General features: G+C 43.8%; 1 protein-coding gene across 1 annotated transcript in view; it reads right to left on the reverse strand.

Moving 5' to 3' along the window:
- Positions 1-5,325: 5,325 nt before the first annotated feature.
- The window catches only part of LOC132388287 (uncharacterized), a 68,582-nt gene continuing 56,555 nt past the window's right edge, over positions 5,326-17,352 (reverse strand). Inside the window, exons 17-18 of the mRNA XM_059960625.1 lie at positions 11,205-11,298; positions 5,326-5,885 (exon numbers count right to left, since the gene is read on the reverse strand). Coding sequence (XP_059816608.1) covers positions 11,210-11,298 — 89 coding nt within the window. The 3' untranslated portion in view covers positions 5,326-5,885; positions 11,205-11,209. The remainder of the gene's footprint in view (positions 5,886-11,204; positions 11,299-17,352) is intronic.

Consider the following 17,352-nt stretch of genomic DNA (forward strand, 5'->3'; position numbering starts at 1 on the left):
AGTTAGATAGAGCTTTTATGGATAGCGGGGTTAAGGGACATGGGGAGAGGGCAGGAACAGGGTACTGATTGTTTATGATCAGCCATGATCACAGTGAATGGCGGTGCTGGCTAGAAGGGCCGAATGGCCTAATCCTGCACCTACTGTCTATTGTCTATAACATACGCAGTAACACAAAGAAGGAACCTTGTGCACCCTCTCCACACCAGAAAAAAGTCATGCCCTCGTGATATTAACAGAGTTCCCCAATGCTTCTTGCAAAACACATAACCATACCCAGGTGCAGAAAGCAGAGACGTAACTTCCCAGGGCTGTAGACATCACGCTCGGTTCTCCCGGCGCTGCATATGTCAAGCTCTCCGGGGTGCCTACTTCTCTGAGACCTCCGTACCTCCTTTGCCGACCCTGCCGCCTCAGGCATCACGGGGGACACCCCAGGTCTACCTATCGGATCCGCACCCTCTTCCTCACTCTGATCCCTCTTCACCTGGGAGCCCTCTATCTCGTGTTCGGGTTCCACCCTTTCTCTCCCCACAGCCGGCTGCATCTCAGTCTGTCCCTCAACACACTCCCTCCTCTCACCAAACTCAGTAGGGGAAGGGCCAGGATTCTCTCCTTCCGGTACTGGAGCATTATCGAACGGAAACAGAGGCCACACATCTGAACCATCGTCTTCCGAATCAGTATCCCCTCCAGGGGTGATGACTGACTTGGTCCCTTCTCCAGCAGGCTCTTCCGTCGCCCTGCGCCCTCGCAGAGTCCTCGTACTACTCGTACCTGACTGGCAGACCACAGTACGTGCGCTTGCAACACTGTGTGTCAGACTGAGTGGTCAGCAGCACTGGGGCTCCACAGGGGACTGTCCTGTCTCCCTTTCTCTACACCATCTACACCTCGGACTTCAATTACTGCACAGAGTCTTGCCATCTTGAGAAGTTTTCTGATGACTCTGCCATAGTTGGATGCATCAGCAAGGGAGATGAGGCTGAGTACAGGGCTACTGTGGGAAACTTTGTCACATGGTATGAGCAGAATCATCTGCAGCTTAATGTGAAACAGACTAAGGAGCTGGTGGTGGACCTGAGGAGGGCTAAGGCACCGGTGACCCCTGTTTCCATCCAAGGGGTCAGTGTGGACATGGTGGAGGATTACAAATACCTGGGGATACGAATGGACAATAAACTGGACTCGTCAAAGAACACCGAGGCTGTCTACAAGAAGGGTCAGAGACGTCTCTACTTCCTGAGGAGACTGAGGTCCTTTAACATCTGACGGACGACGCTGAGGATGTTCTACGAGTCTGTGGTGGCCAGTGCTATCATGTTTGCTGTTGTGTGCTGGGGCAGCAGGCTGAGGGTAGCAGACACCAGCAGAATCAAGAAACTCATTCATAAGGCCAGTGATGTTGTGGGGGTGGAACTGGACTCTCTGACGGTGGTGTCTGAAAAGAGGATGCTGTCCAAGTTGCATGCCATCTTGGACAATGACTCCCATCCACTCCATAATGTACTGGTTAGGCGCAGGAGTACGTTCAGCCAGAGACTCATTCCACCGAGATGTTACACTGAGCGTCATAGGAAGTCATTCCTACCTGTGGCCATCAAACTTTACAACTCCTCCCTTGGATTGTCAGACACCCTGAGTCAATAGGCTGGTCCTGGACTTATTTCCACTTGGCATAATTTACCTATTATTATCTAATTATTTAAGTAATTATTTATTATGTAATTATTTGTGGTTTTATATTACTATATTTCTACACTATACTTGGTTGGTGCGACTGTAACGAAACCCAATTTGCCTCGGGATCAATAAAGTATGTCTGTCTGTCTGTACTAGGCGCAACCTCCCCCTGGGGCTCTTTATCCACCTGCACTTCTTGTCCCAGGGGCAACAGGTGGTTCCGATGCAGTACCTTGACAGGCCCCTTCCCATCCTCGGGTTTCACCCAGTAAACAGGCAGATTCGGCATCTGCCTCTCGACCACACAGGGGGTGACCGCCCATCGATCCGCCAACTTGTGCTTACCTGCTACTCCTGAATTCCGTATAAGGCCCCGATCTCCCGGCAAGTGTTGAGCGAACTTCACTTTCTGAACATATCTCTTCCTATTCATCTGATTCTGCTTGGTGGCCACAGCTTCGGTCAAATCGGACACCCTTTCCAACTCTCTCCTCGTATTGGACACATACTTCAGATAGTGCTTCGAGGGTACGTCACCCGCCTCCGTCCCATAACACAAGTCAATGGGCAACCTCGCTTCCCGCCCGGACATCAGATAATAAGGCGAGGACCCTGTAGCATCATTGCCAGTATAATTGTAACAGTGAACCAATTGACCAGTGTGTCAACTCCACTTACTTTTTTGGCCACCCTGCAGCGTCCCGAGCATATCCAACAGGATCCGATTAAACCTCTCGGGCCGAGGATCACCCCGCGGGTGACAGGGTGTGGTCCTGGATTTCTCAACCCCAAGCATAGTCAGTGAATCATGGATAAGCCGGCTCTCAAAGTCCCGCCCCTGAGCACTATGGATCCGCCTGGGAAGGCTATAATGAACAAAGTACTTCTCCCATAACACCTTGGCCGCTGTAGTTGCTTTCTGATCCTTTGCGGGAAACGCCTGAGCATTTCGAGTGTAATGATCCGTGATGACGAAGACATTCGTGGTGTTGTTGGTGTCAGGCTCAATCGACAGGAAATCCATACACACCAGGTCTAGGAGTTCCTCACTCTGCAAGAGTGACAGTGGAGACGCCGACGCTGGCAGGGTCTTCCTCCCGATGCAACGACTGCATTTCCTACAGTATTCAACTTCCCTCCTCGTCCGGGGCCAGAAGAACCGGTCTTTGAGTAATCCATAGGTCTTTTCCACCCCCAAGGGCCCGGAATCATCATGCAAGGCCTGGAGTACAGTCTGCCGATACCCCTCAGGCATGACCAGCTGTCAACGCCGTGGTTGGCCCGGAGGCTCCGTGACCCCGGTACAAGACTTGATTCTTCAACTTTAACCGAGGCCACTCCTTTAAGAACAGAGGCACAGAGACGTGTTTCGCCTTCTCGGCCCACGCTGCACGCCCCTTCTCCACCGCCTCCCACACAGTGCCAATGCCCGGGTCACTTCGCTGCACAGCTGCCACTTCCCCCGATTAGGTCCAGCAACTGTTTAGTCTTCAGTGCAATCAGGTCAACAGTAAACTTGGGGCAGGGTGTCATCAAAAGCCCCCAAGTCCCCTCCACTGCTCCCTCTGACCACACCGTCCCTCGTTTACACTCCGGATCCAGCCCTAGGGCGTCACCCCCTTCTCTGAACACCGCCCGAAACACTGCTTGTACCGAGAGGGTCTCCAGAAAGTTCTCCCCTACCTTTTCCCGACAGGCTCCCAGGATCCGTCTCACAAGGAGGGAGTTAATCCCCAGTAGAAGGGCAGTTTCCAGCGGGTCCGGGCACACCAACGTCTCATTAGCTTCGGACACTCCCACATCGCCCTTCGAGAACTCCAATCTCACCGATAGGTACCCATCGTACGGGTAATCACCCTCGCTCACACGCAAATCTCCAGTGCGTCAAATGGGATTACTGGCAAGTGCTTTAGGTATCTGTTGTCCAACGACCGGTACAGTAGGGTAACCTGCGATCCTGTGTCGAGAACAGCTTTTGTGTAGACTCCCTCGATCCGTAGGCACACGCTGGAACAGGGTCCCACCAACGCCTCCAGAATGATGGCTGGGGCTTTCGGTGGTCCCCTTGCTGATTGCTGGGAACGTGTTCCTCCAGTGACACCAGTCCATTCCATCACTGAGCCTCCCTTGAGGTCACCAAGGTGTTTCCCGACACCTCTCCCTTCTCAGCCGTCCGGGGGCTTGCCCTCCGCGGGACAGCTTGTCTCTCACAATTGCACTGGAAGTGTCCCTCCTCCCCACAGCTGTAGTAAACCCTTGGCTGCACACAGTCCCGCCGGAAATGCCCCTATTAAAGTTAAAGACACACTTAAAGCACACACTACCCCCCATCCCTCCTCTCCCGCGGTTCTTCCCCCGGAGGGGGTACTCTCCCTGTCCCCCTGAAATGGTGGGTCCCTACACCCCTGGGACCCCTTGCATGTCTCAGTCCCCCACCCGGCCACCATTTCCTGTACGCGGAGGATCGCTCCCGCTGGCCTGAGCCCCTTTTCCAGCCCAACGCGTTCTCTTCCTCCCGCATCTCTCTAATCAGCTGCCCAAATGACGGAGAGGGGCCCTTTTTATAAAACTGCCACAAACTCCACGCCACCTTGTCCTCCTCCAGGGACCCACCGAATATCTGACTCATCATCAGTCTAGCCACATCGTGAGCCTTCACCACAACACCCCCCCCCCCCCCGGGCGCCGCAACCCCGTAAGCAATCCCTCCAGCCGAAATATATATTCCGAGAGCTTTTCCCCTCTCTCTTGCTCCATGTGTTGAAACTGTGCTAAAAGCAGCCAGGAATCTCCTGACAACCCAAACGCTCCCTCCAAAATTTCTATACATTCCTCCACTGAAGCTGCGGGCTTGTCAACTTTCAACTCCCGGACTACTTTGGCCGCTTCTCCTCATCCGAGCCTGGCCGCTCCTCCAACAACTGGGTCGTCAACTCGATCCAGGTCTCATAGTCAAACACTCTGTCCAGAGTACGCGTGGCTCCTGAGAAAACCCCCCGCTTCGGCCGCGGCCTCGGCCACTCCCACCAGGGAGTTCTAGGACGGCTGCCAGCTCGGAGGCCTCCACGCTTATCTGGGGGCGGGGCCTGGCCAAGCTTCCCCACTTTAATGGTTACTGGCACGTCCCCTGGGGACACATCAAGCTCCTCCTCCGGTGTCTCCTCACCTTCGTCCTCTGAGATGGTGTGGAGTCCCCACAGCCCCGCTGACTGTCACTGGCAGTTCCAACGACCTGACGTCAGCACCCGTACGCACAAACACCCAGTTTGCCTCCATCTCTTTCCCGCACCTCCGTGCTACCAGCTCGATCACCCCCATACCTTTTACCAAACTCAAATCCCTGCACTAACACACCATCCCAAACCCGAAAAGCCATGCCGCTCACCATACACGTTCCAAAACGCACCAATTTACAAACTTATCTCTATCCATCTCCGCACTACTGGACATGCGCGATTACCCACAGGTAGTGAAAATTCAATCCCGGACACGAGCACCCCACAAATTTAACGCTATCACATCGCCAAATGTATGTCTGGAGGAAAAATCTGTCCACCCGCAAAACCGTGTCTCCCATGTAAATGAATGCTGTGGAAAACGCGCTGACGCAAACTCGCACACACGATATCAACAGCACACCAGGAAGGTTTACAGAATATACTTTATAAGTGTAACTGGAATACAGTATATGAAGGAAAAGAAAAAAAAGAACAGGCGCCAAAACTTATCAGATTTCAGTCAATTTAGTGCACATCGTTGGAGCTCAACCAACTAATCCTTCCACCGCTCGTCGCTCTCTTCGACCTTGCACCAGGGGCCAGCCTCAGCGATCGACAGGCAGTGCCGCACACACTCGTCCACTTCCCTTGCCGTCTTCTCCGACTCTCCCAAAAGACCGCCCAATCCCCGCTCCCAGACCAACAAGAGACAGTAACATCCAACAAAAACTGGTTAGCAAATGAATACAATCCCCGTCATCAGCAACCTTAAACCCAAACAAGCTGCGAAAGTGTTCTGCAAGAAGAAGCACTCGCATTACAAAGAAGAACTCTTACTTTTAACAAAGTATAGAAGCCATTTTGATTAACATATGCCGTGTTATTTGCAGAAAATAAAGTTGAAAATTCCTCTTGCCATTCATTGAGTTTGTGTAGTGTTTTTTTTACGGATTCTGCTGTCCAGCTCTGGTCTCCTCGGAATGCCTGGAAGAAAGTACATTCAGTAGCTGCTTTATTAGGTACAGGAGAAGAAACCCATGTGGTCATCAACCACTGTAGTCCATGACCTTCAAGGTTTGACCTGTTGTGCTTACAGAGGAGCTCTTCTGTAAACTACTGTTAGGACACATGGTTTCAAGTCTAGCTATTTTTTTACCTCTCTCATTAATAAGGAATTTTACCCATAGTACAGCCACTCACTGGATGTCTTTTGTTTTGCATTAGTTTTTGTAAACTCGAGAGCAGGAGATCTCAACCTGGGGTCCATGGACCAGTCAATTAAAGGTAAGGGTCCTTGACAGAACAAAAGTTGGGACCCCCTGCTCCAGAGACTGATGTCTGTGAAAATCCCAGGTTATCAGCAGTTTTTGAAATACCAAAACCATCCCATCTGGCACCAGCAATCCATCTACATTCAAGGTCATTTAGAAAGTGGACTTTAGGACCCAGCAGAACTCCGGACCTTATTGAACATTCTGAGAGCGGTGGTCTTTAGGACCCAGCAGAGCTCTGAATCCGCAGTGTTTCTGTTGATGAAAATAATCACGATCGCGATTGAAAATAAAGTAGAAATAATAAAGCGATCGAAAAGTGGTGAAACGCCATCGATCATTGAAAAAGCATTGGGCTACAGTCTGTCAACGATCGGACCAATTTTAAAGGATAAAGTGAGAAAGGCCCTGCCCCGATTAAAGCTACAATTATTACTGAGCAACGCAGTGGTTTAATTATTGAAATACATATGCTTCTTGAGTATTCTATATGCATAGAAAGGTAAAATATATATTATCTTCTAAGACAAACATTTGACTAACTGACGCTAAATAACACTGGATGTAGCTGTTCATCTCTACAGTACTTATAATACCTAATACAATGGAAATGCTATGTAAATAGTTGTTATACTGCATTGTTTATGGAATGATAACAAGAAAGAAAAGTCTGCACATGCTCCAAGAACAAGCGCTCGAAGAGCACTTCCAGGTTTTCTCGATTCGCAGTTGGTTGAACTCTCGCACATAAGGAGGGCCGACTGTACAAAGCATAGATAGAGTGGACAGCCAGAGACTTTTTCCTAGGGTGGAAATGGCTAGTACAAGGGGGTACAACATCAATGTGATCAGATGGAAATATATGGGGAGGTGGTGGGGACTATCGGAATTAAGTGCTTTACGGGGAGTGGTGGGTGTGAGGAATATCCTGTTGGGGTGGTAGTAGTGGCAGATACATCAATGGGATTTAAGGAATGTGTAAGGAAATGGATGAGAGGAAAATGGAGAAGTATGTGGAAGGGGAAGAGTTAGACTAAGAGTAGGCTGCATTTCACAGTAACGTCCTATAGAATTGCAATGCTACCATTTTTCTTGTTGATCATGTATTCTGAGATTATTTCATAAAATAACACCTTGCCAGATCTCCGTTAACATATTCTTTAACAGGTTGTGAGCAGTCAGTCAGTTATTGTGTATCACGTTCTAGTGGCAGCAATTGTCTTCATATCAGTGGGCAGGTGAGGATTGGCTACATTACGTCTGGCGGTCACACTTAATCAAGTATTAACAAAGCAGGGTTTCCATTGCTGAATGGAAGGCCTAATGTGCCCAAATATCACAAATTGCCAACATTTTGTTGAAAATCCAGTGACTTTTCTTCGCAGCAGTAATGCTTAAGTATGCAAGTTTACCAATCCTGCAGCTCTGCGAGAACTGTTATCATTTCCTTTGGCCCTCCAAAGACATCTGAAGACTGTCTGAAGGTGAGTCTAATGGACTCTCGGTCTCTGCCTTCCAGATAAAGGGTCACACTTCTCCTTGAAGGATTGGCTGGACAGGACATTGCACAGACTCCAAGGAGAAAAGGCCTATTCTCATAAGGCACACACTCCAATTCATTCAACATCCTTGTAAATCTCTTCTACACTCTCTCTATAGTATCTGCATCCATCCTGCAGTGCGGTGACCAGAAATAGACACAATACTCCAAGTGGGGTATAGTTCAGGTCTTATCTGGCTGTAATGTTACCTCACAGCATTTGAACTCAATCCCACAGTCGATGAATGACAACACACCATAAGCCTTCTTTGCAGCACTGCCAACCTGCACAGCAGCTTTGAGTGTCTTCTAGACAGGACACCAAATTCTCACTGATCCTCCACACCGCCAAGAGTCTTTATATTAATATTATATTCTTTCTTCAAATTTGACCTACCAAAATGAACCACTCCGCACTTAACTGGGTTGAATTCCAACTGCCAATTCTTAGCCCAGTTCTGTATCCTATTAATGTCCCGCCGTAACCTCTGATAACCCTCCAGACTGTCCACAACACCCCCAACTTTTGTGTCATCAGCAAACTTACTGACCGACCCTTTTACTTTGTTATCCAAGTCCTTTACAAAATTCACAAAAAGGTGTTGCGGAACAGATCCCTGAGGAACACCACTGGTCACCGACCTCCATGCAGAATACAAACCACCAGCAACCACCCTCTGCCTTTACAGGCAAGCCAATTCTGGATCCACAAAGCAGGGTCTCCATGGATCCCACACCTCTTTACTTTCTGAAGGAGCCTTGCATGGTGTACCTTATCAAATGCCTTACTGAGATCCATATACACTACATCTACAGCTCCACCTTCATCTACGCATCGCTACTGTTTTTAAGAAAAGCTCCCACGCAAGGAGAAAGAAATCATCTCATTTGGTGGTGCTCTGCCTGGCTTCTGCTACTGGTAATAATAACAACAACTACTACCCATCTTCTACCTTAGGCCATGAACTTATCAATCACCCTTGATGAGTTATTAACTGATGATATTAACTTCAAACTTTCTGCACGTGCATGTAACAAGAGCTGTATAACTAATCTCCTACTTAGGCTATGAACTTATCAATCACCCCTGCTGTGGACTTTCTGGAGGTCCAAGATCCGTGTGCTCCACAACTGCTGGACTAAGTGTGTATATCTGAGGAGGGGATTAAGTTGAAAAATAGATGTGCTAGGTTTTCTAAAATCGACTCCTTCGACATTAGGCCACAGACATAGTAATCGCCCCTCGTATTCGGGGGGGCTATCAAAAACACCCAGTAGACTTATTGCCCCCTTCCTGTTTCTGACTTCCACCCACAATGACTCAGTAGACAATACATCCACGATTTCCTCCTTTACTGCAGCTGTGTTACTATTCCTGATCAGCAATGCCATACCCCAACCTCCTCTGCCTCCTGCCGTGTCCTTTTTGAAAGATCCAAAACCCAGCATACTCAGCAGCCATTCCTACTCCAGAGCATCCATGACTCTGTAATGGCCACAGCATCATAGTTCCACATATTAATCTATGCTCTTATATCATTTGCCTTGTTTATGATAGTCCTTGCTTTCGAACAGGCATATCTCAGGCCATCTGACTGAGCATCATTGCTCTATCATCTGCTTATTCTTCCTCACAAACTCACTGCAAGCTGTCGCTACTCGTGCGGCAACTGCCCCACCCTCTGCCTCTTCACTTCGGTTACACTCCAAGTTTAAAATCTCCCCAATATCATCATTATTCCTCTCAGGATATTGGCTCCCCCCCAGTTCAGGTGCAACCGATCCCACTTGTACAGGTCACTCCTTCTCCAGCAAAGACTCCAATGATCCAAGAACTTCAAACCCTGCTCCGGCAACATGTGCCCAGCCGCTCATTCATCTGTTCTGAGCTTCACTAGCTCACTGCAATGGGAGTAATCCAGAGATTACCACCGTGGAGGTCCTGTTCTTCAGCCTCCTTCCTGACTCGTTAAACTGACTGCGTAGGACATCTTCCCCTCTCGTGCCTATGTCATTGGTACTGTTATGTGCCATGACCTCTGACTGCTCACTCTCCCCTTCAAGTGACATCCTGGACACTAGCCCCTGGGAGGCAATGCACTATCCTGGCATCACTGCTGAGTCCCCTATGACTATTGCTCAGCCTGAGGCTCAGAGCTGACCATAGTGCTATTGGTCTGGCTGTTGCTGCCTTGCCAACATAGGTCTTCCAGCTGATTAGTACCCAAAGGGTATATCAATTGATGAGAGGAATGGCTACAGGGGGATCCTACACTGACTTTTTTCTCTCTTTACCTCTCTCACTGTTCACCCTTCGAGTCCCTGAGTTCTGCAGACTTGGTGCAAGCACCTGTTCAGAAGTCTTACCAGTCGATCGCTCTATTTCCTGGATGATCCTTACTTCATTGAGCACCAGCTCCAGCTCGTTAATGTGGTCTTTTGTGAGCTGGAGCTGGCTGCATTTCCCGCAGGTGTAGTCAATAGGGAGAGCATCTCGTTCTCATGGACTCCCACATCCTAAAGGAAGAGCCATATCTGCCATCCTGCCTGCACTGTACTATGGGCAACAAAGACCGAATAAGCAATCATGAAAGGAAAACACTACCCTTCTTGCTTGTTTCTTTGGTCTCAGCCTCTTCTTATCGAAGCCCCTCGAGTCAAAGCCTCTAAGTTTCCCCTCTGACTCTAGCCCACACTCTGCTTGACCCTCCCTCTCTAATATGGTTTAAGCAATATGAAAAAAACCCCCACAAAAGTAGAAAGAGGTCACTGCATTTGGTGGTACACTGCCTGCAATCCGCTGGTACCGAAAATAATAATACAGGCTATTATTAATATGAATGCACACATCCCTGCCCACTTGAACAGTAACCTTCTTAAAAACTGGTCAGCATAGGTTCAAGGTCAGGGGTGGAGCTTCTGCATGTTGAGGATGGTGAATATGCAGATGAAGAAAAGTTCAGTGGTGACAGGTACAATAATGTCATTTTAGGGATATTTGGCTAAGTGTACGGATAAGAAATTTGCAGAGGGATGCCTGACAAACACGGGCAAATGGTATCAGCATTGAAGGGCACATTGGTTGACATCAGTTCGAATGGACAACCAATATTCCCACTCTATGTGATTGACTATCTACATTTTCAAACAATCCCAATGATTACTTCAATACAACAGATTACTAAATAAACATGTTCACTCCGAATGGCATCATTTCACTGAGCATTTAATCAAACAATTTTATGTTGTAATAACCAAAAAGGCATTTATTATTTTCTCTGCAACTACTTTCATTCTACTAACCTGCAAAATAGGGACTGTGTCTCAATTTGTATCTCAAAAACACACAAAAATAAAAGCAAACACCCCACCATTAAAAAAAGCAGCCAATTCAGTTTGTTACTTTCATCATCCTGAATATTGTTCTCCAGAAACTTGTAGAAAATATCCCAAATTTCCCAAAATTTGTTTTTTTTTTTAAATGTAGCTTACCTTTTCTAAGCACGAAAAGTAGTCATTCCTTTAAGCCATTCTGAAAATGCACTGGTTATTGCCTTCTTCCATGAATAGATTATGCAGCATATGGCTTCCAAAAAAACAAAAAACAAGTATGAAGCAGAGACCTTACATTTTTGGTGTTTACAAAGTCCTTTGGATAAATGTTCAGAATACATATTTTAATGAGACTCTTGGTGGCGCTAAATGGAGTAGGTCGCATTTTTGGCTCTGCTCTGATCCTTTTTCAATGTACTAATCTCCCCTTTATTATATGTAGCAAAGTGAGTTTAACATCTTTATATGTTTGAAATTTGGTTTAATTGACAGAAATGACTTCCAGAACAAGAAAGGCATTAGCCAAAGGCAAAAAAAAACGGTAGTGGAAACGGGAAGAAAGACCAACCAACATAGCCTCAACTTACTTTACAAGCTATTTCAAACTTACTGGATAAAAGATTCGCTGGACTGGATGAAAAACTGGATGGAAAAACTTGATAAAAGATTCGCTGCGTTGGAAATAATGCTGAAGGAGAATAAAGGCAAATTGAAAGCACTCGAAGAAGAGAACACAATACGTCAGCAAGTCAGCGAGCTTACTGAAGCTGGGAAACAGAGGAAATCCAGAAAGAGCTCTTTTGAAAGGAAATTAAATTCGACTACTCGTACACTGGAGCAGTATAAAGCTAAGGTTATCGACTTGGAGAGTCGCAGTCGCTGACAGAATTTGCGAATAATTGGTCTCAATGAATACGACAAGAGCGGGGACCTTACTGAATTTTTCTCTAAATTCTTAATGGATGCTTTTGGATCGGAGGTTTTTAAGTCACCCGTGATACTCGATAGACCGCACAGATCGTTAAAATCTAAACCATTGAAAGAGTTAATACCACGTCATGTTATTCTGCGGTTTCACTACGTGAGTGCGAAGAAGCGCTTAATTCGAATTGCTCGTCGTAAAGGAATTATTGAATAGCAGAATCTCAAGTTTTGTTTAGTTCAAGATTATTGCCCCGAGGTAATGCAAGAAAGAGTGCATTTTAAAGAAGTCATGTTGCAATGTTATCAAAGGAATCTTCGGCCAGCTCTGCTGCACCCCACCCGCTTAAAAGTAGTCTTACCTGATAAAACATTTAAATGTTTCAAATCAGTGGAAGATGCAGAACAATTTCTCGAAGAGAGATCGGATGTTTAATCAATTTTCCGTTTCTATACATCTGTATACCTCGGGTTTGTTAGTTAATAATTAGCTTATAGAGTCGGACATTTTAGTTCGTGAAACTGTGTCCTTGGGCTGATGTTTTGGATATTTTGTTTGGGTTCATGTCTGTTTCACATTAAAGATTTCATTCTTTTCATTTATGATTTTACTCTCATTTTTAATTGCTCATTTTAGAAAATTATTAAGGCTTTTACATGGTGATTAATTACTGTAAAGAATGTACTCGGTTTTATTTTTAAGACCTTGTTTACAAAGTATTTTTTTCACTTAGTCTGTGTTTGGCAATCTTTTCGTAATATTTTGGCTATGGGGAGTTAGCTTTTTTTTCTTTTAAAATTTGCAGACGCCACGAAGAGAGATCGGGGGGGGGGGGGTTTGTTGGGTCTCAGATAGCTTTCAGGCTGCATATTTGTGAGGTTTCTTGGCTTTGGGGAGGGGCGGGGTTTTCTGTTACTCCAGTTTTTCATTTCATTTGGGCTGCTTTGAAACTACAGAAATGTCTCTATTGTTGTAACTTCCGGTTCCTCTTTAAACTTTTTTCCTCTTCCTGGTTCATGAGCTTCCTATGCAACTTAGTTAACCATTTACATACCATATAGTTTATTTAAGGAGAAAGGATAAGATTGTTAATTCTGTTTCGTGGAACACAAATGGTTTGAATCAGCCAATTAAACGGAAGAAGATTTATAAGGTTTTTCATAGATTAAATGCTCAGATTATGTTTGCACAGGAGACTCATGTGAAGAAGGAGGATAATCAGCCATTTTTTAAGGTTGGAAAGGCCAACAGATTCACTCTAGTTCTTCGACCAAATGAAGGGTATTTCAATTTTTATAGACCCTTCGATCCCATTCATACATTATGACATAATTTTAGATCCATATGGTAGATTTCTACTAATTACTGGTTTACTTTATAAACAAAAAGTAGTTTTGGCTAATGTTTATGCACTAATGGCTAATTTCTTAGGCAGCTATTTATATCATTTCCCAATCTAAATGAATATAGGTTAATAACGGGCGGAGATTTTAATTGTTGTTTGAACCCGATGTTGGATAGGTCTGTACCCAATTAGGTACCTTCAAATAAATCTGCAACTTTTATTAATTCCTTCTTAGCTGACACGGGAATTTTAGAAATTTGGAGGTTTCTACATTGCCAATGATAAAGAATTCTCCTTTTTTTCCATGTTTATCACAAGTACTCTAGAATCGAATGCTATTTTATTGACTCTCGTTTACTTTCATCCGTCATTGTCAGTATGATGCAATCGCCATTTCTGACCATGCGCCTTTGAAATTATAAATTAAATTTAGTGATGTAACTTCTAGTACTAGACAATGGCGGTTCAACTCTATTTTGCTTCAGGATATAAATTTTGTTAATTTTATTAAAGAACAGATTGCATTTTACTTTTCATCTAATTCAACTTAAGAAATTTCCAGTGGGATATAATGGGATACCTTTTAAAGCATATATCCGTGGACAAATTACTTCATATTCCACTGGATTAAAAAAAAATGAATTAATAGTGTATTAACGTGTATTGACTGATAAGATTAAAGATATTGTCAAAAAAATTCTATTGCTCCCAATTTGGAGCTTTATAAAGAGAGAGTTGAACTTCAGATGCAACATAGTTTGTTATTAACATCGCCGATTGAAAACCAATTACTTAAATCTAGGAGTCAATTCTATATACATGGTGATAAATCAAATAAATTGTTAGCTATTCAACTGAAAAGCAGCTTTGGCAAAACGTCAGATTAATAAACTTCGTAGACGGGTTGGTGTTTTGACGGTTAATCATGATGAAATTAACAAATCTTTTATATAACAATTTTACACTAATTTATATCAATCAGAATTTCCTGATGATACTACTATACTGAATGTATTTTTAAGGAAACTAAGTTTTCCGGAATTGATGAACGTTTGGTATTAGATGCACCCATTATACTATAGCTGAAGTTTTAAGACTTTTCCAGATTTACTCTCCCTGGTTATGTAAATCTTTTAAAGATGCTTTATTAGTAGGTAAATTACCACAATCCTTTTATGAAGCATCAATTTCCTTAATTCCTAAAAAAGATAAAGATCCCACTGAAAGTACACCATACAGGCCTACATCTTTGTTGAATGAGGATTCTAAAATCTTTTCCAAATTATTAGCATTAGATTATGAAGGTATTGCCTCAGATTATTTCTGAGGATCAGACAGGATTTATTAAAAATCGTTATTCACATTTTAACATTAGGATGTTAATGAACATTGTATATACGACTTCATCTAATACTTCAGAATGTGTTATTTTGCTTGACGCCGAGAAGGCATTTCATAGACTTGAATGGGAGTATTATTTAATATACTTCAGAAATTTAATTTCAGTTGAAAATTTATATCTTAGATTAAACTGTTATGTCATACACCCTTGGCTGCCATATTTACCAATAATTAAGAGATTCTCGTTTTTTTTAGCTTTCAGTAGAGTTTAATAGCAATTATTTATGATTTGATTATGAAAATACGTCTAGGTACTTCTGATAAAAGTGGGAAAGAGAACTTCAAACATCTTTATCTACAGAGGAATGGGAGAAAATTCTTAAACTAGTTAATACTTCATTAATGTGTGCCAGACATGCTTTGATACAATTTAAGGTGGTTCATAGGGCTCATATGTCCAAAGATAAGTTAGCACGTTTTTACCGTCATATAAACCCTGTTTGTGATAGATGTAATTCTGAAGTAGCTTCTTTGACACATGTTCTGGTTGTGCCCTCTGTTAAAAAATATTGGAAAGATATTTTTGATATTATTTCAGCACTTCTGTGTGATGATTTAAAACCTCATCCTATCACTGCAATCCTTAGACTACCAGTGACAGACTCTCGTCATTTATCCACATCAGCTTGCTGTTTAATTGCTTTCGTGACATTAATAGCCAGAAGATCGAGTTTATTTAAATGGACAGATTCCAATACACCTACCACATTTCAATGGTGTTTCCAAACGATTGCGTGTTTAAATTAAGAAAAGATTAGGAGTAGTACTATGGACCCCTTGGTTAAATTTGAAGAAAGATGGAAGCCTTTTATTCAATGTTTTCATGCGATGTATGTTGACCCTTTCTGAATCCTTTATTCAGTATTTTTTTTTTCTTTGTGTGTAGAGGAGCGGAGTTAAACTACAAAATGTAATTATAACCGATGAACTATGGCAGCCCAATCTTTGTTTGTGTTTTTTTTAGGTTAGTCTGTGTTTTCTCTCTCTTTCTCTTTTTCTATAATTATAATTATCTTTTTCATGGTTAATTACTAAGAGATTGGGAGGTTAGACTCCATTTGTTACTTGGATATGTGTTTCTACATGTTAACTATTATTAATGTATTCCTAATATCTATGTATTAGTATTAATATTGTTTATTGGAAACTTAATAAAAAGATTGAAAGAGAAAGAATACATAATTTAGGATCAAAGGGCATCTTTTTTTCCAATAATCTGTCTAATCAAATCCTGTACCTTCTTCCAGAAGTAAATCATCTGGGGGCACTGCATGCATCTGGAATGTTGGGGGTAAAGTGATGCAAACTGACCGAAGTAAAATATTAAAAACACAAAATGCTGGCAGAACTCAGCAGGCCAGACAGCATCTATGGGAGGAAGTAGTGACGACAGTCCGAGCAGGTGAAAGACCGCTCCCCAGTGTGAACTCGCTGGTGTACCATTAGGTTGGATGACCGAGCGAATCCCTTCCCACAGTCTGAGCAGACTGTGAGAAATGGGTTTTTCAACATTCGAGCTGTCGGCATAAACAGCATAGTAACATCAGGATTAGTTTATAATTTGCTTCAGGAAGAGGCAGCGATGTGATCTGTGAACTACAGTTGTTCGTTACCTGTCTGCAAAGTATTCGCTCTCAGGAAGCAAGAGATATGCAGCAACGTGCTATAGATTTCTGTGTTCTAAACAAATTTTATGTCTCAATATCGACATTTGGGTTGCCAAAAGCATCAGTATCCAGCATTACCTCTACAAACAATTTTGAAGAAAATGCTTCAGTTGTGCTAACAAATTAGGTGGTTTAGTACACAGTGAAGCAAGTTTGTCAAAAGTTACGAGGGCACTTTGATCAACTAATTGTTTGGGTTCAGCACTGTCAGCTGGCATTGAATCCAGTTATGTGTGAGGTTTTGCAATTGTGAAATCACTTTCATAGTAAAGGATAGGGCCTGCAGAGTGTTGTGGAACAGGGACATAACAGTACAGGTAAATGGTTCACTGCAAGATGCATAAAAGGTGTGATGTGATGTCACTGGTAAACCGGATGCTGACAGTGGCACTTGACACATCGATCTGCATCAGTCAGGTCATTAAATGTTCCGATAGCTCAGGATGTTGCTGAGGCCATACGTTGAGCATCGCATTCTGTTTTGCTCACAGGAAAGATGTCAGTCAACTGCAAACATTGCAAAGAAGCTCCAGTCACCTCTTCTTTGCTCTTCTAATTCTCAATAAAATAAATTGAAATAACAGTGGTGGGTGTATGAAGACAATAGGATCTTTTAAAAGCCTCTTTGATAAGTACATCGAGCGTCAAAAAATAGCGGGCTATGAGCTTGGGAAATTCGAGACAGTTTCCAGAGCAGGTTGCATGGCTGGCACCACATTGTGGACAAAGGGCCTGTAATGTGTTGTAGATTTCTATGTTATCAACAAATTTTACGCCTGATTCTTGACTTTTGAATTGCCAAAAACATCAGGATCCAGTACTATTTATTCAATTTTGAAGAAAATGTATCATTGCAAAGAAACTCCGGTCTGTCATACAGTGAGAGGTTGTGCAAGTTTAGAGTTTACTCCTTGGAGAGCAGGAAATTGAAAGGACAGCTATTTAGGGTATTCAAAATCAGAATGGGTATTA

Source organism: Hypanus sabinus, unplaced genomic scaffold (genome assembly GCF_030144855.1).
Source record: "Hypanus sabinus isolate sHypSab1 unplaced genomic scaffold, sHypSab1.hap1 scaffold_293, whole genome shotgun sequence".
Taxonomy (NCBI): Eukaryota; Metazoa; Chordata; class Chondrichthyes; order Myliobatiformes; family Dasyatidae; genus Hypanus; species Hypanus sabinus.